Genomic DNA, 23,523 nt, shown 5'->3' with positions numbered 1-23,523 from the left:
GATGGAATTTGCAGAGAAAGTGAGCTCTGCCAGGAGAGATCACCCAGAGCCAGCCCCTTGGGGAGCCCACGGGCACAGCAGGGAACTGGGGAGGCTGCTCTGGCACCTCCAGCCCAGGTGAGACCCCTCCTGCAGAGCTCCCCCCAGCTCTGGTCCAACACCAGAGGGATGTGGAGCTCCTGGAGCAGGTCCAGAGGAGGCCATGGAGCTGCTCCAGGGCTGGAACCCCTCTGGAGCCAGGCTGGGAGAGCTGGGAGTGCTCACCTGGAGAGGAGAAGATGCAGGGAGAGCTCAGAGCCCCTTGCAGGGCCTGAAGGGGCTCCAGGAGAGCTGGGGAGGGACTGGGGACAAGGGATGGAGGGACAGGACGCAGGGAATGGCTCCCACTGCCAGAGGGCAGGGATGGATGGGATATTGGGAATGAGGAATTGTTCCCTGGCAGGGTGTGAGGCCCTGGCACAGGGTGCCCAGAGCAGCTGGGGCTGCCCCTGGATCCTGTCAGTGCCCAAGGCCAGGCTGGACAGGGCTGGGAGCACCTGGGACAGTGGCAGTGTCCCTGCCATGGCAGGGTGGCACTGGGTGGTCTGTAAGGTCTCTCCCAAACAGGAGACAATGTTCCTGTCCTTCCTCTCACCCTGCAGGCTGTGCATCCTTCCTCAGCCCTGCAGATCCACGTTCCTGCAGGCTCCTGCCTCACTCCCAGCCTGCTGCAGACAGGGGCAACACCTGAGTGACCAGCAGCACCTTGCGCCCTGCCACACATGGAGAGAAAGGGACAAGCTACAGGAAAACCAACCCAAAAATTCCTCTGGGAAGGTGAGGGGCTCAGCCTGTTGGGGGGAGGGTTTAACAAGCCAGGTCCTCTTCCCAGGGACCCTCTGCAGAGCAGGAACTCTGATTTAGGCCCAGTGACACCCAGCCTTCCCCCAGCAGCTCCGAGGAGACCCAAACCTGCCTCTCCTCCTGCTTTCCTCACCCCAAACAGCTCCAACCTTGCAAATGCCATCTCAACCATTTTGGTGGGGTTTTTTTAATCCAAACCAATGGTCCCAGGCCATGGAATTTGTCATGCAGAGGCAAAGCTGATGTGTTTGCTTGGCTGGTGCCCTGCCCGTAAGGAAAATACCTGCTGTGAGATCAGCTCGGGCTCACCTGTTTGCTCAGGAGGCCGTGCAGGACTCAGAGCCTTCAGGAGAAGATGAGATAAAACAAACCCGGGGTGGTTACTGGGGTTTGCAAGCTGGGCTCACTGGGAGTGCATGCAGCAGCATTTCACAGATCCCTGGAATCATCTGGGCTGGAAAAGCCCCAAAACCACCAAGTCCAGCTGCCAAGGCCACCACTGACCCATGTCCCCAGGTGCCACAACAGCTGCTAAACCCCACCCAGGGATGGGGTCTCCACCCCTGCTCAGGACCTGGACTGCTGTTTCCATAGAGGAATCTTCCCAAAATCCAGCCTGAGCCTGTCCTGGCACAGCCTGAGGCTGTTTCCTCTCATCCTGTCTCCTGTCAGCAGAGCCCAACCCCCAGCTGGGGAAGAGTTGCACTCAAAGAGGGTTGAAGGGCACAGCCCTGTGCCCACTTTCACCCAGTTTCACCCAGTTTCTCATGCATGAGAGCTCCTCCACCCTCAGGGCCTCTCTGCTGAACTGCCTCTATCAGAATGTCTCAATCCTGCCCCGATAAGCAGAGCCCAACCCAGCTGGCAAATCATTTCTGATTTTATTTGGCATTATTTCCACTCATGGACTTTGACTTTGACCCCCACATGACCCCACGGGCACTCCCCACCCCTGGGGTGCCCCCTCTGCTTCCTGCACCAGGTACAGGACCCGACCTGAGGGGCTGTTCCTGCTCCACCACGCCTGCCAAAGTATTTTGGGGCCTTTCCAGCCCTCTGAGATCAGGGTGAGGGCAGGCAGGGGCTTCAGCCAGCTCCTGGAGCACAGTGCAGTGGGTTTTTTGGGAAATCACCCTAAGCACACAGAGCAGAGCAGTGCTTTGAGCCCCTGGCAGCAAGGCTTGGAACTGGGGGGCTCTGTAAGGTCTCTCCCAACCCCCCCATCCCAAATTTTCACTCTTTTTTCCTCCTGCAAGCTCAGTAGCCCTTCCCCAGGAAAACCAGCGGCGCTGCCTGCTCCCAGCTGGGACTGGAGGAGAGTGGAAGGCAGGATTTCCTCCTGGGAGGGAAAGGAGGCGGGGAAAGGAGGGACTCTGTTCCACTCCCGGCAGGAAACACTCCCCTGAGCAGCCTCAGCATCACTGGGGGCCGGGCACCTTCTCCTCCCTGTTCCACAGCACTCTCTTCCAGCCTCCAGCTGCTGCTCCAAGGAGCTGGGACATCCTGGGATTGCCCTCTGGGGCTCCCTGCAGGAGGAAGAAGAAGAAATCCAAGAGCAGAGCTCATGACTAAGCTGTGTCCAGAGAAATTTAATCTCCTCCTGGGCCCTGACCTCACAGCACCCAGTGGAGCTGGGCTGATGCTGGGGCATGGAAAGCAGGCTGGAAACTTCAAATCCGCTCTGCCTGGGTCTGTCTGGGCTCCTTCCGGCTGCACACGGAGCTCTGAGCACAGACAGCTCCACAAAACCAGGTGTTTTTATCAAAATCAAAGGGGTTTTGCATAAAGAGGAGCCACCCTGCACCTTTGGTGCCAGGTGTCAGTGAAAACCATGCAAAGGACGTGAAAAAAACAGCACCAAGAGAGAAGTGAAAACTCAACCTTTTGGGTCTTTTTTAATCCATTCGCTGATTTCACCACACGGAAAATAAAAAAGAACAGTACAAAGAACTGTAAAAAATTCTGATCCTTCCAAGCAAGGTGCATTGCACTGCAGCAGAAAACAAATCATGTGCTGGTTCAAGCCTAGAAAGTAGGAATATTTGGCAAAAAACCCCCTCTGTACCAACAGACAGCATCCATGGAAAGCACGTGTGTCCAAAGGGAAAAGGTTCCGTGCACCTTGATCCTTTGGGACACGTTGCATAAACACCACAAAACTCAACAAACTGGGAGCAAACCCCAGAGGTCTGGGGCAGCCCAGACTGTTGGCAGAACACATCACCCTTGGGAAGTGCTGGTGGGGAGATTTTGGGGGAAAACACCACATTTCAGCCTGGTGTGAGATGTGCCTCTCCCCAGACCCTCTCATTACCCTAAGGAATGCTTGGCTCAGCCTGGGATCCAGATGCTTGAGGTCCAAAATATTCCCTCCCCTGCTGGCAGCAGGGTGGGATTCCCACAGCCTGGTGCAAGAGAGGGTTTGAAACAGCTCCCAGGACAGAAAAGTAGATGCTGAAAAAACAGAAAGCCTTTCTAAATCATTATTCAGTTTAAAAAAACCACAAACCAGGACAAAGCAAGCGTAGAGCACTCACACTCCAAAAAGAGCACACACTCCAAGAACCCCGGCCAGAGCAGCCCAGGAATCCCACACACTGCAGCAGGGTTTGTCTCCCTGCTGTGTCCAAAAAGCCACTGTCCCCTCCCCAAGCCTGGCTGATCCCTCAGGGGCTCTGCAGGGTGTTTTGGGGGGCAGGAGGTTCCCACCCTTTTTCCCCAGAGCTGCATTCCCAGCCCTGTTTCCCTTTCCCTTCCCTCCACCCTCCTGCTCTCCAAACAACTCCTGGAAGTCCTTTTAGCATCCTAGATGTTTCCTAGGGAAACCCTGAGAACTCTTTAAAGCCAAGAGGGACTCTCAAGCTTGCCAAGAGGCAGCAAAAAGGGAAAGGATGGTTTTAGGGTTTGGAGAAGGCCAAGCCCTCCCTCCCCTCTTGGAATGAAGCATTAGGAAATCAAAAGTAGAGCTGCAGCTTTCACAGTGACCAGGAAACAGCTCTGCCCTTGTCCAAGGTGACCACAGGGCAAGGAGATTGTTCCCAATCCTGGCAAGGCCAAAAAAAAAGCCCCCCAGGGAGGGAATTTAACCATTCTGGGACTCTTCCCGTGCAGTCAGTCAGCAAGTGTGGGACTGGCACATGCCTGGCACCTGATGTGGCACAGCTGGGTGCCCACCTGAGGAGCTCTGGGCTCCCCCTGGAAAAATCCAAAGCAGGAGCCAAGCAGGTACTTTGTGCCCTCTCCAGAAACCTCTGGGGAGTAGAACTGCAGGAATGAAAAGCACCTCACAGGTGTAAGTGGGGCCCCAACCCTTGGGCTGACCAGTACCAGCCCAAACTGGAGGGACTGGGAGCTTCACTCATCCCAAACTCCTCAGGGATTTACATTCCTTCCTTCCTACACCTGACAAGGGCAGGAAGCAATCTTCCCATCTGAATCCCTGACCCAACAGGGCACGGAGCTCCCCCAGCCTGAACCCCCCACCACAACCAACACCCCCAGTGTAACAGCTGAACTGGGAGCACTGGGAGGGGAGAGACCTGCATGGAGCACGAATTAGGAGCTACAAAAACTGCTTCAGCACGGCCAAAGGTGTGTGTGAAAAAGGGAATCTGGGTGTGAGACTGGGAAAGCTGATCAGGGAGAGAAAACCCAAATCTGAGTCTGTGCTGGGTCCATTCCAAACGAGCACAAGAGAACTCACGTGCTCCCAACCCGAGCATCCAAACCCAGCAGGTGGAGAAGGAGGGCAGGAGGAGAGCAAGGCAGCTTTGCTCCCAGGCAAGGGACAGTCCCATGGCTCATTGTGCAGCAGATCCTTAATTTCTCCCCCCAGAAGGAGGGATCAGTCCAGCAGATGGCAAATTCCATTGCATCGGGACACACAAGTTCAGGGTCTGGCTTTTCCAGCAGCCAGACACCCAGGGAGAAAACAAGGCAGCTGGGAAAGGAGCAATTTAGGGAAGTGAGAGGTTTTATCAAGGTGCAGGTGCAAAACAAAAAGCATTTCCCCTCCTTCCCGTGGACTGGAATCCAGCTGTGGCAGCACTGCATCCCCGCCATCATCTGAGGAGGAATCTAGATCTGCAAAGGCAAGAGGAAATGTTGGCACCACCTGAAAACTCAGAATTCTTCTGCTGCTCTGCCCAGACTCCAGTGGGCTGAGAAGCTCCCAAAGCAAACACGAGCTCTTGCCTTTGTTTTCCTAACTTTCCTCTTCCTGTGGCAGAAAATAATGACAGGCACATCTGCCCTGAAGGGCAGGACGTGGAACAGGGTTTAAAGGGAGAGAAGAAAGGGATTTCTCCACAAATCCTACCCTTTCTCCCACTAAAATCCTCTCTGACAAGTCATCTGGATCAGTGCCAAAGTCATTCAGCACAGCCCAGCTCGAGACTGTCCCATCTGTGCCCTGGGTCAGCTCTGCCAGCACTTCTCAGTCGTATTTCTCCATTTCCTGGCAAAACCCTGTTTCTGCACCAAACTGGCCTTTCCCAAACTCCTGAGCTGGGGCTTTGGGACCCTTTCTAATGCAAAGGGACAGTATTTTGTGTTTCCAACCCCCACTTTGGGCTGGAATCTCACCTTCTGATCCAGTCTCTGATAATCACCAGATTTGGGCCGTCGACCAGTTTTTGATCTTTTTCCTTCCAGAGCAAAAGCAATGATCTTTGGAGAGAGAAAAATGGAGACACGGTGAGTGGAACAGCAGCTTCCAACACAGGCTCACCTCTGGTTTTTTTGCTCATCTGCTCCCACAACCCTTTTCCTGTGCCCAAGCACTTGAAACATTAAATGCCAGTACTCAACCATTCCTAAGATAGACAAGGAGATTTGCTCAACAAGCAGAAAACAGTAAGAATTTTCTTTTTTTTTTTTTTTTTTCTCCCTCAAAACCAGCTTTATGTGAGAAAAAACAACCCCAATCTCGTGTTGCTGCTACAGAAAACTGCCAGCAGGAAACTGTCAGAAATAAGATGGAGGGATCTCACACCCCTTTGTGGTTTCACCTCTGAAAACCAGCAGCAGAGCTGAGAACACCCAGTTCCCACCAGAGCCAGCCCCATTCCTGCTGCTGTGGGACCACACAAACGTGGACCAAACTGGGAGATACTGGTGAGAAACCAGTCAGGACGAGGGGAAAGGGCTGGTCCCACCTGCCACCAAGATATTTTATGAAAAAATCCCTTCGCCCAGGAAGGTGAGAAGCCTCAGAGGAAAAGAAAAACAATATTGTCTGCTCGCTTCTCCCTGTGTTTTGCAGCTTTGGAATGTGGCAGGTGCATCTTTGATTGGTTCCATGTGAATTGTTTTCACTTCATGACCAGTCCCAGTCCAGCTGTGTCGGACTCTCTGGTCTGTGAGGGGTTTTTATTAATTATTCATTCCTGTCTAGCCTTCTGTCTGTGTCCTTCCTCTATGGTTTAGTATAGTTTTAGCATAGCATTTTTTAAATTATAATATAATATCATAATATATTCATGTATTATCATATAATTATGATATATTAACATATTATGGTTGATGCTTTGTATGAAGAGACATGAATCTTGACTCCATGTTTCAGAAGGCTGATCTATTATATTATATATATTACATTAAAATGATATACTAAAACTGTACTAAAAGAATAGAGAGAAAAGGATCCATCAGGAGGCTGGAAAGGACAAAAATGGAATGAATAACAAAGGCTTGTGACTCCCAGAGAGTCCGAGCCAACTGACTGTGATTGGCCATTAATTAGAAACAACCAACATGCACCAAACACAGCTGCACCTGCTGCATTCCACAGCAGCAGACAGTTATTGTTTATACATTTCTTTCCTGAGGCTCCTCAGCTTCTCAGGAGAAAAATCCTAGCAAAGGATTTTTCATAAAAGACCATGGCTACAATATATCATATATTATCGTATACTAATATATTATCATATCTATTCAATAATAAACCTGCCTTCTGAGAAATATGGACTCAGATTCATCTCCTCCCTCCTCCTGGGACCCTCACAAGCACTCCAAGCCCCAGGCCAAGGCCGGGGGCTCCAGCAGGGCTGCTCACCTTGCGTTTGTTGTGGTAGGCCACGTACAGGGCAGCCACAATCACAGCTGTGCTCACCAGGTAGGCAAAGAAGTGGCTGCTCTCCGAGCGGGCCCTGGGCAGGGAGGGGACACTCTTGTCCCTGTGCAGATCCAAGGAGGTGTCACTGCCCTCCTCGGCCTTGGCCACGTCCTCCACGGCGCTCTCTTCGTTTTCCAAGGAGCTGTCGCCCACCCCGAGGGAGGGAGCTGGCTGTGACACAGGGCTCTGCTCCTCCTGGGACTTCTGTGCGCCGTCCTGGCCGTGAGGCTGCTCATCAGCAGCGCTGCCTTGGCTCTCAGCCTGGGTCTGCTGCCCTCCTTGGCTGCTGGCCCCGTTGCCAGCTTGGTTCCTGTCACTGCTGCCCTGGCTGGTGCCACCCTGGGTGTTGCTATGGTCCTGGTTGGTGCTGTCCTGGGTGTTGATGTTCTGGTTGGTGCTGCCACTTGTGTTCTTGTCCTTGCCATCACTGCCCTGAGTGGTGCCCTGCTCCTTCTTGCTGTTGTCCTGGTTGTTGCTGTTCTGCTTGTTGATGTTCTGGTTGGTTTCGTCCTGGGTGTTGCTGTTCTGGTTGGTGTTGTCCTTTTTGGTGCTGCCATTTGTGTTCTTATTGTCATCTTTGCCATTGCTATCCTTGTCATTGTTGCTCTTGCCCTCCTTGCTGCCCCCGTTCTCGGTGCCCCCTGCCTGGCTGCCACCCTGGCCGTTCTGGCTGACACTCTTCTGCCCACTGTTGATGTTGTTCTGGCTGCCACTTTGGCCATTAATGCTGGTCCCTGTATTGCCCTGGCTATCAGTGCCACTGCCTGTGCTGCCCTGGACACCAGTGCCACTGCCTGTGCTGCTCGTGCCTCCAGTGCTGCTCCCTGTGCTGCCCTGGTCAGCAGTGGCACTCTTGGCATTGCCCTGGCCATCAGTGGCACTCTTGGCATTGCCCTGACCATCAGTGGCACTCTTGGCATTGCCCTGGCCATCAGTGGCACTCTTGGCATTGCCCTGACCATCAGTGGCACTGTTGGTGCTGCCCTGGCCAGCAGAGCTGCCCGCTGTGTTCCCCTGCCCACTGCTGCCTGTTTTCCCTGTGTCACCACTGTTGCTGTTCTGGCTCACAGCTCCTTGCTGCCCTGCTGCACTGCTGCTTCCACCATTGCCGTGTGCACCTTGGTCATCCTGAGCAGCCTCTGTGCCTTTCTGGGACTGTTTTTTCTTCTTCTCCTCGTCCTCGGTGCCCTTTCCAGTGGGATTGTTGTCCTGCTGTTTGTCTGCCGTCTTCTCATCCGTGCCGCTCGTGCCTGTTTGGGGGTCACCACTGCTGGACTTCTTGTCATTCTGCTCGTTTCCGTTCGCTGTGGGTGTGCTCGTGTGCTCGTGGTTGCCAGCTGCTCCGGCCCCCCCAGACAGCGCGGAAGATCCGCCGCTCTCCGCTTGCGAGGTGTCTGCAGCGGCAAACACGGGGAGCCCGGTCAGTGGGAGCCGAGGGGAGACCCCCGAGGGGCGCGGCACGAGGGGACACGCCACAGGAGCGGGGGAGCCGAGGGGAACGGGAAGCTCGGGGGAGCCAAGGCCGGAGGGGGAACCCCGGTGACCGAACGCGGCGGACCCCAAGGGCAGAGGACGCCCCCAAACCGAGCGCGGTGCCTGACCCACCCCCGCCCCAAGGGCTTCGCTGCCCTCTCCCGCCCCCATCGCAGTGCCCGGCCCGGCGTACCGGCGGCGCAGAGCCCCAGGAGCAGCAGCAGCAGCAGCGGGAGCAGCGGCAGCGCCCGCGGGGCCTCCATGGCGGGCGGGCCCTCAGCGCCGGCTCGGCCGCTTCCGGGCACGGCTCTCGCGAGAGCGGGAGGGAACGGCGGGGAGCGAGAACGGCCGAGAGGGGGCGGAGACTGAGCGCGACGGGGCGGGGTTTGGGCGTTTGGGCGGAGCCTCGGCGTGTGGGGCGGGGCTTGATAATGTAGAGTTGTGGGCGTGACGCGCTGGTGGGGCGTGGCTTGTTCCGGCTGGGGGCGGGGCTTGGGAGCGCCTTTGGGGGGCGGTTGGCGCCCCCTGGCGAGCACAACCCTGTGCGGTCACAGCCCCATTTTGGGGTAAAACCCACAGATTTGGGGTAAAACCCACAGATTTGGGGTAAATCCCGCCGGTTTGGGGCAAAACCCGCCGGTCTGGGGTCTGTTTCCCTGCCCTGAGAGCCCGGGGCGGGGAGTCAGTGAAGACAGGCAGCAGGAAATCTGGGCTCCTTTTCCTTTTCCTTTTCCTTTTCCTTTTCCTTTTCCTTTTCCACAGCTCTGGAGAAGCTGCTGCTTTTGGATAACCCGCTATTTTTCGGGTATTCATTATTTATTTGTTTACCCTGTTCCTTTCCGGATTCTATTTACTTTTTTCGGATAACCTGCTATTTTTCAGATGCCGTTTCATTTTTTTGGATAACCTGCTGTTTTCCTTTCTTGGCCCAAGCGGGCATGTCCTGTTCCAGAGCAGGAAACTGGCTGTGCCCGCCAGCAGACACCCAGAACTGTTCTCTTCTTTCAGATTCTCTGGTTTAGTCTGTCAAATCTCCCTTCTCCAGGCTGAATATCCCGTCTCCAGCAGGAATCACTCTTCCATGGGTGCCCAGCCCGCTGCAGTCGCTCCATTTAACCCTAAAACACAGGAAAAACGTCACACGGAAACCAGCTGGGTCCCACACGGTGACTGGGAATGATCCTGCCTTGGAGTGCGGCGGATTGGGGCTGATTTTCTCCTCTTTTCCCAATCCCTGGGCACTCCCAGCTCAGTTCAGCACGCTCCAGCCGTCCCTGCTGCTCGGCCCTGCCCGTGCCAGCCTTTCCAGGGAGATCAGAGCCGCTGGCCCCAGGCTTTTTTGGGATTTTAGCCGAGCACTGGGGCTGTTTCTCACGCCTGGCCCTCACCCACCCCCTGGAAGTCAAGAGGGATTGAGCATGAGGCTGAGTTTGTGCCCCTGGGGATGGAATTCTGCCCATGGATGAGGCTGGCACGGCCCCGATCCAGCATTTCTGCTGGGATCCAACACAATGAAGACAAGCACTGACCTCCCCTCACCTGGTGGCCGATGGCAGCTGCTCCTCCTGGATCCTGGATCATGGATCCTGGGGTATCCCAGGCTGGGAGGGACCCCCAAGGACCACGGGTGCAGCTCCTGGACACCCCAACACCTGAGCACGCTCTCACCTGAGCAGGGCTCTGCATCCCACCTCCACTTTTGGGGCGTTCCTGGTGCCCTCTGCTCTCACCAACCCCTGCAGATTCACTTTTTGGGGACGGCTCTTTCCCTGAGCAGGCTGGACACGCGGATCTGGCCTTAATTAACGCTAATTGGGGTGTTTTACCGTGCTGTCCCAAGGCCTGGTGTCAGGATAATAAAGTCCTCACCTCGCCCGACGTGTCTGCATCCCCCATCCCGCCCCCTTCCCCCCGAGGGCTAATCTGGGCAGGATAAAGGATCAAAAGCAGAAACAATTAGCAAATGGAAGAATTTAATGATGCTAATTAAAATGTATTAAGTGTAGCCACTGCCTCTGCACCAGCTGCTCTGGCAGGAGCCCTGAGGACGGGAGCAGCAGCCTTACCCCGGACATCTGGCGCTCCCTCCCCTCCAGCCCCCGAAAAAAAAGAGGTTTGAAGAAACCTCGGAGCTCGTGGTGCAGCCCCTAATTAGCTCCATCTCTGCAGGAGACCCCTGGGACCTCATTAGGCTTTTCAATTAGTGCCTGGCCAGCCTGCGGGGGGGCAGGGCTGGGAAGGGAGGGGTGGCTGGGATGAAGGAATGGTGTTTTGGGGACAGGAGGAGCTCCCCAGGTGCCCCCAGCGAGGCTCTGGGCCCAGCCCCTGGCCAGGAACCCACGGGGCAGTGGCCAGGGGAGAGCTGGGGAGGGTCCCTGACCTTTCCATGCGCTCAGGGAACGCTTTGGGGCTGGATGGAATCTTAAAGGTGACCTCGTTCCACCCCCCTGCCATGGCAGGGACACCTCCCACTGTCCCAGGTGCTCCCAGCCCTGTCCAGCCTGGCCTTGGGCACTGCCAGGGATCCAGGGGCAGCCCCAGCTGCTCTGGGCACCCTGTGCCAGGGCCTCACACCCTCACAGGGAACAATTCCCAATTCCCAATCTCCCATCCAGCCCTGCCCTCTGGCAGTGGGAGCCATTCCCTGTGTCCTGTCTCTCCATCCCTTGTCCCCAGTCCCTCCCCAGCTCTCCTGGAGCCCCTTGAGGCACATTCCCACTGCTGGGGACTATCCCAGGCCCCCCACATCCTGGGCTGCCGGCTCCATTTCACCTCCTGGCTCTTAGGACAAGTTAAATCATGGGGAACATCACCCAAAACTTGTCCAAAGCTGAGCAGTGGAGCCACCAGACCTCCTGGTCACATCGTCCCCAATGGAAATCCGCAGGATGTCCAGGTTTTTTCCTACAACAAAGACAAACCCCAGAGTTCTCCTCTTCTAGCACCACGGAATGGTTCAGGTTGGGAGGGACCTTAAAGAACAACATGCTCCAGTCCCCTCCCGTGGGCAGACACACCTCCTGCAGAAGTATTCCAGGGGACAAGTGAAATCCAGAGGGCCCAATTTTCCGTGGACAGCCACGCTGAATGCAGCACTGTCACCCAGCTGCAGGCGTGACGGGGACATGGATCCCTCCATCTGTTCCACTGGGCACCCAGCGCTGGGGCACTGCTCCCCTGGTGTCACCTTCTTCCCCAGGAGCAGGGCTTGGTGGCCAATTGCTCCTGGCAGGGATAATCCCACCCTGCCCCAGCTCCAGAGCACCCCGAAAGCTTTGGAACAGATGTTCCTTTTCCGTATGGGAAAACACTGAGTCAAACAAAGGAATATTCTCCTGCTGAAGCCCAACATCTGTTTGAAGCTGTCTGGCTCTGGCTCGGATTTAATCCTTGTGACAGGTCTCTCCATGCCTCTAATGTCCCATGAAATCCAATTCAAGGGGCTGTTTGTGCACAGCCTGCTCCTGGTGCTGGGGAGAGCGGGGCCGCGCGTCCTCCAGGCGCTGCTCACCAAAAACTGCTTTCTTGGAACAGTTTCTCTCAAAAAAGCTCCGTTTTGCCTCTTTTCAAGCCACGGCCACGCACGTTCTGGGTGACACCCTAATCCCCTCTGCCCCAGCTGCACGACACGTGGCTGCTCCTCCCCAGGAGCAATCCTGCTCCAGCCCAGAATTCACACAGCTTTTTCCTCTCTGGAAGCAAGAAATCTAAAATAATTTGGAGTGTGGAATGGAAGCACGTCCCAGATCTGGGTGTGGTCACAGTAGGGATGCTCAGGGCACTCGGAGGATTTGGTGGCACCCAACACCTCTGTGAGCTGCACTCTCTGCTCGCGGCTCCCAGCTCGGCTCTGGCAGCTCTGGATGTTCCAAGCTGGCAATTCCAGCTGTTCACATGGTGGTCCTGAGCTGGATAGAGTAGCCATGCTCCTGCTGGAGGTCCCACTGCTGCTTGCAAAGGCATCAGGAGCTTTCTCAAGGTTTTGGAGCCGGCCCCAGGTGTGTCCCCAGGGCTCACGTCAGTGCCTGTGGCTTGGCCCTGGCTCAGGTGTGAGTTTTTGTAGTTCTGCCCAGCTCTGGTATGAAAATCCTCAAATCCAGGTGTTTTCTGCTGCAGATATGGACGCCAACATCCTGCACATCTGGAAAACACAGACAGATCCTCCTCAGTCCCCGTGAGGCTCCCTTTCCCCTCTACCTGCAGACTGGTGCCTGCTGCTGCTCCACTTCCTTAAAAATACTTCCCTGGTGGCTTCTCAGCACTGGAAAGGAGAAGAGAAATGTCACGACAGGAGGAAAAAGTGTCACTGATGCCCCAAATGCACCAAAGTCCCACCAGACCCAGCAGCTACGGGATGGGCTCAGCCACCACCACACCTGGGAATGGGGGACACCGTGCTCCCCAAAATGCAGGAGGGGTGAGGGTGGAGAGCAGCCAGGCAGGGCAGGGAGTTCCAGAGGGGAATGCAACAGGACTGTGAACCCCGTAAATTAGCTCCAGGCAGGTGCAGCTCCAAGCCAGTCTGCAACAGAAACAAAAATCGTGAGTTCCAGGGGGAAAATTGGTTTTTTTTTCCCTGCTGAAATACCAGGAGAGGGAAGAGTCCTGATACACCCAATATGGAACTGACTGAGGACTCCAAATGGGTTGAAAATCCATTAGGCTGGTTTTCTGCTGGTCCTTTTTCATCCCTGGTTTGGAAGAAGCAGGCCCAGAGGACCCAGTACACACCAGGAACTCCCACTCCCCGGCTTCTCGGGCACTGGTTCACCAACCCCCCATGTCCTGATGCCTGGGTAACTCCAGCAAGCTGTACACTGCTGGTGGACACCCCAAAATCCCCCTGAGCCCATCGACAGAGGGGCTGGACCTCGGGAGCAGGACTGGGATTCCATCCCGAGGTATTTCCCAGGAAGGTGGCAGAGGAAAAGTGGCGAGCGCTTCCCACACAGACCACACTCACACCACGAGCTGCAGCTGTAGTTTTATTTCCTTTTGTGAAAAATAACAGGATTTTGAGGTGATAAAAACACAACCCCTCCCAGGGCTCAGCCCCAGACCCTGCCCACCCCAGCACGAGCGCGGGCAGGAGCAGCACCGACGAAGCAGCACCCCCGGGGCAGGGCCAGCTCCTTGCCAGGACGGAGCTGGGCGCGGGAGCAGGATTTTGGGAGCAGCTGGAGGCCTTCCTGCTCCTGGAGCCGGGATGGAGTGCCAGTTCCAGTCAACTCCTGCCGTGTTTGGTGCTGGCATCACCGTGCAGGGCTCATCCCCGTGCCCCACGGCAGCGACGGGCACTCAGCTCATCCCACAGAGACCCCCATCGTCGGCACCTTGTGGAGGGTCTATTCCATTATTTTTTTTTTCCTTTTTTTTTCTCTCCTTTTTTTTAATAAAAACAGTCTTTAGGTCGACTGCTGGCAGCAGCTCTGAGCAGAAAGCCCCTTCCTCCAGAGTCTGCTTCCAAAGAGTTCAGAAAGGGTCAAATATTGACCAATAATGATTTTGGCTGCTTTTGAATCTTGATTGTGGCTTCTGCAATGTACAGCGGGGAGGGGGCGTGGGGGAAGCGGACGGGGGGGCAGGACTGTCCCTCAGTCAGCAGGTTTGGTGACCAGGGACAGGGGCTGCGTCTGCAGCACGGCCAGGGCGGCCGGCACGGAGCCGGGGGGGGCGGCCAGCAGGGCCGTGGGGGTCACCGAGGCAAAGGGGACAGGCCTGGAGAGCAGCGAGGGCGGGCTGCCGAGGCTGGAGGAGGAGGAGGAAGAGGAGGAGGAAGAGGAGGCTTTGCTGGCGAGGACGGCGAGCTGGGCCCTGGCCTCGGGCTTGGTGGTGAGCGAGAGCGGCTGGGCCTGCTCCGAGTGCGTGGCGGCCGGCGCGGCGGGCGAGGCCAGCGCGGCCGACGGCGTGGCCGGCGAGTCCAGCATGCTGCCGTGGGACGAGGCCGGGCTGGCGCACGGCTTCTCGGCCGGCAGGTAAGGCACGCAGGGCTTCTTGCTCCGGGAGGGCAGCGAGCCTGCTGGGGGGGACAGGCAGGCCGTGAGGGGCGCGGCGCGGCGCGGGGGCGGCCGGGCGGGGGGTACTCACTGTCGGCGTCGTGGCTCTGCTGCTGCTGCTGCTGCTGCTGCTGCTGCTGGGCCAGCTTCTCGCGCTTCCGCTTCTTCTTCTTGCCCTGGAAAAGAGAGTTTCAGCTCCTCCGGCGGCTGCTGCCCGCCACGGGGTGCTGCGGTGAGGAACGCGGCTGGCGGAGTATCTGCAGGGGCTTGGCGCTGTCAGCCACGGCCCCGGCAGCCTGAATTCTGCCCCCCGAGCACAGCCAGCACCCCGAATTCTGCACTCCATGCACAGCCAGCCCCACCCAGCACACCAAACTCTGCCCCCAAGCACAGCCAGCTCCCCCCAGCACCCCGAATTCTGCCCTCCATGCACAGCCAGCTTCCTCCCAGCACCCCAAATTCTGCCCCCGAGCACAGCCAGCACCTCAAATTCTGCCCTCCATGCACAACCAGCTCCCTCCCAGCACCCCAAATTCTGCCCCCGAGCACAGCCAGCACCCCAAATTCTGCCCCTCAAGCCCAGCCAGCCCATCCCAGAAGCCAGACCACAGGAAGCACAGCCAGCCCCCGAGCCCAGCACCCAAAATTCTGCCCCTCAAGCACAGCCAGCCCCCCCAGCACCTTGAATTCTGTCCCCTGAGCACAGCCAGCACCCCAAACTCTGCCCCCGAGCCCAGCCAGCCCCGGGAGGGCCGGGCCCACACGTACGTAGTTGTCCCGCGCCGACCAGGTCGGGTAGAGCTGCGAGTGCAGCTGCCGCTCCTTCCGCGCCAGCTCGTAGTACTTGGCCTGCTCCTCCCGCGAGAGCGAGTGCCACTGCGGGGCAGAGCACGCTGGGGACCCCGGAGCCAGCCCAGGAACCCCAAAGCCAGGCTGGGAACCCCCAGATCCATGCTGGGAACCCGAAAGCCACCCCAGGAACCCCCAAATCCACACTGGAGACCCCAGAGCCACTCTGGGAACCCCCAGATCCAGGAAGAATACTCCAGAACCACTCTGGGAACCCCAAAACCAGGCTGGGAATCCCCAGATCCACACTGGAGACCCCAGAGCCACTCTGGGAACCCCCAGATCCAGGAAGAATAAGGGTGTCAGTGCTCACTGTCCCTCAGGTTCACTGTCAATCTCCAAATCCACTCTGCTGACCCCGAGGACCTGCTGCCCACCACAGCCCAGGTCACCAGCAGCTCCCTAGGGCTCCCCAAGCTGGCAGTGCCCAGGGGAGGGGTCTGATCAGGGCAGAGGGAAGCCAGGAGCTCTGAGGGGTCCCAGGGCTCCCCAAGCTGGCAGTGCCCAGGGAAGGGGTCTGATACAGGGCAGAGGGAAGCCAGGGGCTCTGGGGGGTCCTGGGCTGGGAGTGCCCAGGGGAGGGGTCTGATCAGGGCAGAGGGAAGCCAGGGGCTCTGAGGGATCCCTGGGCTGGCAGTGCCCAGGGGAGGGGTTTGATACAGGGGGGAGGGAAGCCAGGGGCTCTGAGGGGTCCCGGGGGTCCCCGCCGTACCCGCCGGCCCAGGATCTGGTTGATGGCCGCGCTCTCCTTCAGCGTGCACTCGGCCACCACCTTGGCCCTCATCTCCTTCATGTACAGCATGAAGGCATTCAGAGGCTTCTTGATGTGGGGCTTCTTCTCCTCCTCCTTCTTCACTGCCACGGGGGATTTCCTGCCACGGCAAGGAGCGGGATGGGGGGGGGTCAGGACCCCTCCCCAGGAGCAGCCCCCACCCCCAGGACCCCCGGCCCCCACTCACGAGCTGCCTGCAGGGCTGGAGCTGGGCTGGGAGGGCTCCTGCTTGACGATGGGTGAGACGATGGTGGGGTGGGGGATGCCCGAGGGGTGCAGCCCGTGCGCGGGCGGCGGGACCATGTGCGGGGAGAAGCGGCTGGACATCAGACTGCAGCGGGGGGACACGCAGGAGGGGGGTCACAGGCAGCCAAGGAGCCCCCCTCCCGAGAACCTCCTGGCTTCAGAGACCACCTGCCTCAACCCAGCCGAGCTGGAAAGGCTGGGAACATGCTGGAACCCCAAAGGCACGCTGGAAACCCCAAAACTGTGCTGGAGCCCCAGTCCACCCTGGAAACCCCAATGCACTCTGGAAACCCCAAATCCTCACTGGAAAACCCCAATCTACCCTAGAAACCCCAAATCCACCCTGGAAACCCCAAATACATCCTGGAAACCCCAATCCACCCTGGAAACCCAATTCCACTCTAGAAACCCCAATGCACCCTGGAAACCCCAATCCACCCTGGAAACCCCAAATCCTCTGCACTCCCCAAAGCCACGCTGGACACCCTGAGTCCACCTGCAAGCCCCCAGATCCCACCCCAGCTCTGAGATGGTGACACTGGTCCAGCCCCTGCAATGCCCTGAGCCCATGGGATGTCCCACTCCTCCAGCCCTGGGGACCAGCCTCGCCCTCTGGGGGCATTTTCAGTGTCCTGGGACCGCTCTGTGCCCATGCTCTGTGTGCAGCCAGGTGTCCCAAAGCCAGTGCCAGCCCCGGGGTGGCCCTGAGGGTCCCTGCCCTCCTGAGACCCACCTGGACATGGAGGCGTTCATGGCCAGGGCAGGATACGGGTGCCGGAAGCCACCAGCAGGAATGGAGTACACGGGCTGTCCTTGCCTACAAAAACACAAGTTTCAGGGGGAAAAAAGATCCCTTTCCTCTTCCTCGGAGTGGTCTTCAGCTGATTTCCATCTGCAAGGTTCCCAAATTTTCCAGCAGCAGGGAGTCCCTCCCTTCCCACCCCGCCAGGAGCCTGAAGCATCCTGCTGAGCCTGCAGGAGAAGTGGAGAGAGCAGGAGGAGGAGGAGGAGGAGGGTGTCAGTGAGCCTCCCAGGGTCCCCATGCCAGGGTCAGCCCGTCCTTACTGTGGCACCAGCCAGCCCAGCGGGTGTGGCAGCTGCCCCACGGCTCCAGGTGACAGCGGGTAGTAGGGGGGCAGCTCGGGGGGGTGCGGCGGCCGTGGGATCCCTGTGGGGGGAGAGGGAGGCAGGAGGGGGGTCAGAACAGGGGCACGGCAGCCTCAGAGCCCCCCCTGCCCTCCAGCACCTTTTCCCTGAGCACCCCAGATCCCTTTGAGCACCCCATTTCCCACTGAGCACCTCACATTCCTCTGAGCACCCCATCTCCCCCTCTGAGCACCCCACATCCCTCTGAGCACCCCGTCTCCCCCTCTGAGCACCCCAGATCCCCCTTTGAGCACCCCAGCTCCCTCTCTGAGCACCTCCCATCACCCAGGCTGGGCAGAGCTGAAACAGCCAGAGCAGAGCCCTGGGGGGATCCCCACACCCCAGCCCGAGCTGTCACTGGGCAAGGACCCCCCCTGGTCCCTGCCTGCACCCCCAGCCCCCTCCCAGACTGGGCTGAGAGGCAGAGGCAGCACCCACGGGAGAGTCCCCCGTTCCCAGCCCACTCCCCACAGCTCCCCCTGCTCCCCCAGAGGGTGTCCCTCACCCCCTGCTCCCCCAGGTGTCCCCCAGCCCCATTCCCCTTGCTCCCCCAGCTCTCTTCACCCCCCGCTCCCTTGGGGTCGATCTCTGGGGAGAGGTGTGCGGGCGGCGACCCCGGCGGGAAGGGCTCGCTGCTGTAGGTGATGAGCGGCGTCAGCGGGTGCATGTGGTGGGCGTGCTGCACCACGGGGACCTTGTTGGACTGCGGGCAGAGCGTGTGGCAGGGCTCACCCCAGGGGAGCAGCCCTGGGCAGCACCCCTGGGCAGCGGGGCAGCACGGCCAGGGGCGCCCCACCAGCCCTGCAAGCGCCCCAGTGAAGGGGTCTTTGCCCAAAGCACTCCTGGATTCCCCATGGAATGGGAAAGGATCCTTGGCAGGACCACGGGGGTGCTGGGAACCCACTCCCCCCGGGGCTGGGGGCTGCTCTCACCAGGTGGGCGGGCGAGGGCGAGCGGCTGTCCTTGAGCGTGGCCCCGGCCGGCACGTCCAGCAGCGGCCACTTCATCTGCAGGTACTGCGGGAGGGATGGCACACTGCCCTCCAGGAACCCCGCACAGCCCTGCCCCAAAACCCTGCCCCAGTCCTGACACATCCCCCCCCAGCCCCAAAACCACCCCAGCCCTGGCCCCAAACACCCTCTGACCCCAAAACACCCCAGCCCCAAAGCACCCTCTGACCCCAAAACATCCCCAGACCCAAAGCACCCCCTGACCCTAAGACATCCCCAGCCCCAAAGCACCCCCTGATCCCAAAACACCCCCAGCCCCAAAGCATCTCCTGACCCCAAAATACCCCCAGCACCAAAGCACCCTCTGACCCTAAGACACCCCCAGGCCCAAAGCACCCCCTGATCCCAAAACACCCCGAGCCCCAAAGCACCCCCAACATTGCAACATCCCATTCAGCCCCAAAACATTCCTACAGCCCTCCAAAAAACCCTATCCCCAAAAGATTCCCCAGCCCCAGAATTCCCCCCAATCCCCAAATATTCCCTAGCTCAGAAACAACGCTCTGACCCCAAAACATTCCCTGGCCTCGCCTGCACAGCCAGCCGAGGACACCCTGACCCACGGGCAAAGAGGTTTTGGGGTTTTTCCTCCCTTTCTGGGCTAACATCTCGCTGTGACACTGGGGTGTCCCCTTGGCACCCCCAAATAAAGGGGCTTTGTGCAGTGTTTGGGGGGACAGAGGCATTTGCCCAAGACAGCAGGAGGGAGGGAGGGTCCCTGGAGATGCCAGGGCTGAAGAATGTGGGAATGTGGCTGGAGCAGCTGCCTGCAGGAATTTCCCCAAACACAAACCTTCCTGAGCCGAGGCAGCTGGAGGAAAAACCCAGCAGGAGTTTGGGGGAGCGTTAACTCTTCCAGGGCTGGGGGGTTCCTCCCCCTTGTCACCCTCCTGTCACCCCCAAAGTGTCCCCTGCAGCACCTCTGGCTGTCCCCTGTGTCCATCACACCCCTCCTGCACCCCCATCCCATCCAGCATCAGCACTTCCAGCACCTCCTCGGGAGGCTTTGGGCATCCCCCAGGTGCCACGGCTGGATCCATCCCCTGGCAGGGGCTGGCACAGCTGGGACACCTCGGACCCAGAGCACACCTGGAATGCAGGTGGCCCCGCGAGCCCGGGCTCACCCTGACCTGCAGACCCACAGCACCCGTGGGCTGGCTGTCACCTGTGGGCTGGCTGTGACCTGCCAGATCACTGTCCCCCCCAGGCTCACTGTCCCCTGTGGGCTGGCCATGACCTGCCAGCTGTCACTGTCCCCCCAGGCTCACTGTCACCCATGGGCTCACTGTCCCTCAGGTTCACTGTCCTCTCAGGCTGTCCCCTGTGGGCTGGCACCCCAAAACCCCCCAGGTGAGCTGCAGGCACCCAGGAAGCCCAGTGGGCTGGCTGCAGCCTGCCAGCTGTCACTGTCACCCCAGGCTCACTGTCACCCATGGGCTCACTGTCCCTCAGGTTCACTGTCCTCTCAGGCTGTCCCCTGTGAGCTGGCTGTGACCTGCCAGCTGTCACTGTCATCCCAGGCTCACTGTGCCCCCAGGCTCACTGTCACCCCAGGCTCACTGTCACCCATGAGCTCACTGTCCCCCAGGCTCACTGTCCCCCCCAGGCTCACTGTGCCCCCAGGGTCACTGTCCCCCAGGCTCACTGTCCCCTGTGGGCTGGCTGTGACCTGCCAGCTGTCACTGTCCCCCAGGGTCACTGTCCCCCAGGCTCACTGGGATGAAGGAGCTGTTCCCCACGGGGCAGCTTTGCTGCACCCTCCAGATCCAGCTCATCCACAGCTCCAAGGCGGCCACAATGTCCTCACTGTCATCCCAGGCTCACTGTGCCCCCAGGCTCACTGTCACCCCAGGCTCACTGTCACCCATGAGCTCACTGTCCCCCAGGCTCACTGTCCCCCCCAGGGTCACTGTCCCCCAGGCTCACTGTCCCCTGTGGGCTGGCTGTGACCTGCCAGCTGTCACTGTCCCCCAGGGTCACTGTCCCCCAGGCTCACTGGGATGAAGGAGCTGTTCCCCACGGGGCAGCTTTGCTGCACCCTCCAGATCCAGCTCATCCACAGCTCCAAGGCGGCCACAATGTCCCAAGAGCTCCAGGGCCACTCCTGCAGCCACACTGGGGTGGCACTGGGGGACCCCCACCTGTTCCCAGCCAAGACCCCCACTCCGAGCACTGGACGAGACCCTCGGTGCTCCCCCCTTGGACCATGCCCAGGGCAGGGCAGGAGGTGCCCCCCAGCCCAGGGGGCTCCCCCAGCCCCAGCCCAGCCCCCTCCCACCACAAAGGGGCTTTCTGGGCTGCCCTGTAAGCGGAGAAGGCGCCGGGGGACAGGGACAGGCGGCGCAGGGGGACGGCACCGGGGGAAGGTTTGGGGCATAAAAGGCTGATTCTCATTCCGAGGCCATTTCAGGAGCCTGAGGAAGGGAAAGGGGAAGGGAGGGGGAGGAAGAGGGGGGACTCTTTCAAAATATACAAAGCAGGGGGAGCTGGTGAACGGTTCAGTGGTGATGTGGAAAAATGACCCCCCCCTCCCCTCCTTTTCCTCCCCATCCCTCGGCTCCAGCTGGGACACAGCCCCCACTGTCCCCCCAGTGGGGACCCGAGCTGTGAAACAGCAGCAAAAAAATAAAAGAGGAAAATAGTTGAAAATCGGTCACATTCCAGAGAGATTAGAGCCAGCCCCGGTTCCTCGTTACCAGCCAATTAAAAGCAGGGATAACCCCTTCCCTGCTGGAGCCCATCCCCCTGGGAGCCCCCAGACCCCCGAGGAAGGGGCCAGGGGATCCCCTGATGTCCCACCGGGGGCGTTCACCAGAGGATTTCCACTCCTCCTCTCGTGCACAGGCACCAGCCCAGCTGTGCTGCTTTCCCTGGGAAGAGGAAGAGCCCCTGCCTGGGGCTGTGTCCCACTGTGTGTCCTGGTGTGGCACATCCTGGTGTCCCAGGGCTGCAGGTGCCCGTGTGTCACATCCCGCTGCTGTGTCCCACCCCTGTGCTGATGTCCCGTGTCCCAGCGGGGTTTGTCACCCTATCCCAGGATTCCATCACCCAGCTGCGTGTCCCAGCCCCTCCTGTCCTGGTGCCAGTGCAGGTGAGAAGGGATTTCTGAGGGAAATGGGTGTTCCAGGCTGGATTCCAGGTGTCCCAGGATCCCCCACATGCTGCACACTCCAGCACTGGTCCCACTGCTCCCTGCCAGCACAGGCTCCTCTCTGCTGGGACCAAAGCCTTGGTGCCCCCTGGCCTCATTTTGGGACACAAAAGGTCTGTTTGGGACCATTTTGCCAAGGTCTGCCTCTTCCCTTTGCCTGCAGAGGCTCCAGCCCAGAGATGATCCCACAGGAAGCACCGTGGAGAAGATCCAGGTGATCCCAGGATGGGAGTGCTTCATCCCCACCCCAAAACCCCCCAGGTGAGCTGCAGGCACCCAGGAAGATCCCCACAGGCATTTAAACATCCATCCTTTTGTCCCAGAACAGGAGGCAGGGAATGGTCACCCACCCTCATGCCAATCCCTTTTCCAGCCCAAATTCCCAGGGCTCTGCAAAGTCCCCTGAGCCCCTCCAGAGACCCCCAGACTCCCAGCCTGTTTACACAGCTGCAGGATAACCAACAGCCCTTCCCCCTGCTGCCTCTGCTCCCTTTTCCCCCAAAATTCATCCCAAAATCACGCCAGGTGAGACAGGACAGGCCAAGCATTAGGGCAGAAAAATAGGAAGTTTAACAGAGAGCCCCAAAATCTTTCTCCAGGAGTGGCCACTGCAGCCCCATGGCATCCCAAGATCCAGCTGTGAGCAGTGTCACTGGCTTGTTTGGGAGAAAAAACACCCAAATTTGGCTCCAGGAGTGACAGGGAACGGGATTTTTGAGAAGAATGGGGATTCTGGGCTCAATGCATCATCCAGTTCCTTAAAACTTTGTGCTTGGGCGTAAGAAGTTGGGAAAAAAATCCCAAATCTGCCCTGGCAGAAGGGTCTGGGGCTGCACCCTGGGATGCTGCAATGGGGATGGCACCAATGAGGACTGGGGGAAGCCCAAAACAGGGAAAAAAAGGGAAACAGGGGAAAGTGGGGACCTGGCCTGAGGCAGGACGGGGTGTCCTTCACACCCCAGCAAACCACCCCAAAGCCAAAAATGAGGGAGAAAAGCCAGGAGCATCCCAGCCCCACAGAGCCCGTCCTGCAGCTGCTGCATTCCGCTGCCCTGGGATAACTGGGGAGGCAGAAATCCCAATTACAGCTGGATTTACAGCCCAGGCATTGAGACATAAATCTCTCCCCCACCCCCGCCATCCATCCGCTTCCCAGCCAAATAATCTCCTCCAGATGTTGCCCATGAACACCAGGATGACAAATTCCAGCCAGGAGACTTTTGGGAGGGTCTCCTGCACCCCCCACATCCCAGGGAGAACCCCAAAAATTCCTGACCTGAGTTATTTTACCATCAGGATTTAGGGTTTCTACAGGCTGATACAGGGCTGATGCAGGAGACATCACCACGTTCCCTTCTGGCATTTTTTGGGTGACACTGGCCAGGCAAAGGATGTCCCAGCTGGGGACAAGGATTTTGGGGTGGCAGTGAGGGTTTGTGACACGCTAACAACAGATGTTTGTCCATTCCCATAACACAGCCACAGATACCAGGTGGGAAATGCCAGTGGGGCTGGGATGGGAAGCTGGGAAGAGTGGCTGGGAGATGAAAAATAAGCTAAAATCCCCTCAATTTGGGATGAGCTTGGAGAGGTGGCACTGGTGCAAACCTGATCCCCACCCACAGATCCCATGTCCCCACCCTGGGGACACCGGTGGCATCTGCTGGAGAAGTGGTGTGGAGAAAGGTGGGAGGGGTGGGAGGGATGGGGTGGGATGGGATGGGATACATGGGATGGGATCCATGGGATGGGATGGAATGGGATCCATGGGATGGGATCCATGGGATCCATGGTATGGGATAGGATGGGGTGGGATGGGATGGAATCCATGGGATGGGATCCATGGGATGGGATGGGATGGGATGGGATGGGAGGGATGGGGTGGGATGGGATGGGATGGGATCCATGGGATGGGATCCATG

The 23,523-nt window shown here is 58.7% G+C and overlaps 2 protein-coding genes across 5 annotated transcripts in view; both read right to left on the bottom strand.

Annotated features, from left to right (window-relative positions):
* Positions 1-2,712: 2,712 nt before the first annotated feature.
* Positions 2,713-8,759, bottom strand: TGOLN2 (trans-golgi network protein 2). 3 transcript variants are annotated; one of them, XM_041479029.1, is made up of 4 exons: positions 8,625-8,759; positions 6,899-8,352; positions 5,428-5,511; positions 2,713-4,926 (listed from the first exon to the last, which is right to left on the bottom strand). In XM_041479029.1, the coding sequence occupies exons 1-4, from the start codon at positions 8,692-8,694 to the stop codon at positions 4,921-4,923; spliced, it is 1,614 nt and encodes a 537-aa protein (XP_041334963.1). In that variant the 5' UTR covers positions 8,695-8,759; the 3' UTR covers positions 2,713-4,920. The 3 variants fall into 3 exon arrangements, with proteins under 3 accessions (XP_041334963.1, XP_041334956.1, XP_041334947.1); XM_041479022.1 differs by lacking the exon at positions 8,625-8,759 and having other exon boundaries at positions 6,899-7,796; positions 7,857-8,618; XM_041479013.1 differs by lacking the exon at positions 8,625-8,759 and having other exon boundaries at positions 6,899-8,618.
* A 4,644-nt stretch (positions 8,760-13,403) lies between these two features.
* The window catches only part of TCF7L1 (transcription factor 7 like 1), a 15,989-nt gene continuing 5,869 nt past the window's right edge, over positions 13,404-23,523 (bottom strand). Inside the window, exons 4-12 of one of the 2 annotated variants that reach the window (XM_041479050.1) lie at positions 18,373-18,456; positions 18,016-18,143; positions 17,360-17,467; positions 17,028-17,111; positions 16,236-16,379; positions 15,989-16,148; positions 15,196-15,303; positions 14,519-14,603; positions 13,404-14,447 (exon numbers count right to left, since the gene is read on the bottom strand). In XM_041479050.1, the coding sequence (XP_041334984.1) occupies positions 14,026-14,447; positions 14,519-14,603; positions 15,196-15,303; positions 15,989-16,148; positions 16,236-16,379; positions 17,028-17,111; positions 17,360-17,467; positions 18,016-18,143; positions 18,373-18,456 (1,323 nt within the window). In that variant the 3' untranslated portion in view covers positions 13,404-14,025. Of the gene's footprint in view, positions 14,451-14,518; positions 14,604-15,195; positions 15,304-15,988; positions 16,149-16,235; positions 16,380-17,027; positions 17,112-17,359; positions 17,468-18,015; positions 18,144-18,372; positions 18,457-23,523 lie in introns of both variants that reach the window. The other variant, XM_041479041.1, reaches the window with a different exon arrangement.

Source organism: Pyrgilauda ruficollis, unplaced genomic scaffold, assembly GCF_017590135.1.
Source record: "Pyrgilauda ruficollis isolate IOZ18807 unplaced genomic scaffold, ASM1759013v1 scaffold113, whole genome shotgun sequence".
NCBI lineage: Eukaryota > Metazoa > Chordata > Aves > Passeriformes > Passeridae > Pyrgilauda > Pyrgilauda ruficollis.
The sequence above is the reverse complement of the archived record's forward strand: the minus strand, read 5'-3'. Positions and strand labels throughout refer to the sequence as shown.

Bases quoted from the DNA above. Each gene is read 5' to 3' on its own strand.
- TGOLN2 (XM_041479013.1), bottom strand. From the start codon at position 8,602: ATGGGGGCGGGAGAGGGCAGCGAAGCCCTTGGGGCGGGGGTGGGTCAG. The intron at 5,512-6,898 runs GTGAGCAGCCCT...CTCTCTCCAAAG, and splicing joins CCTACCACAACAAACGCAAG to ATCATTGCTTTTGCTCTGGA.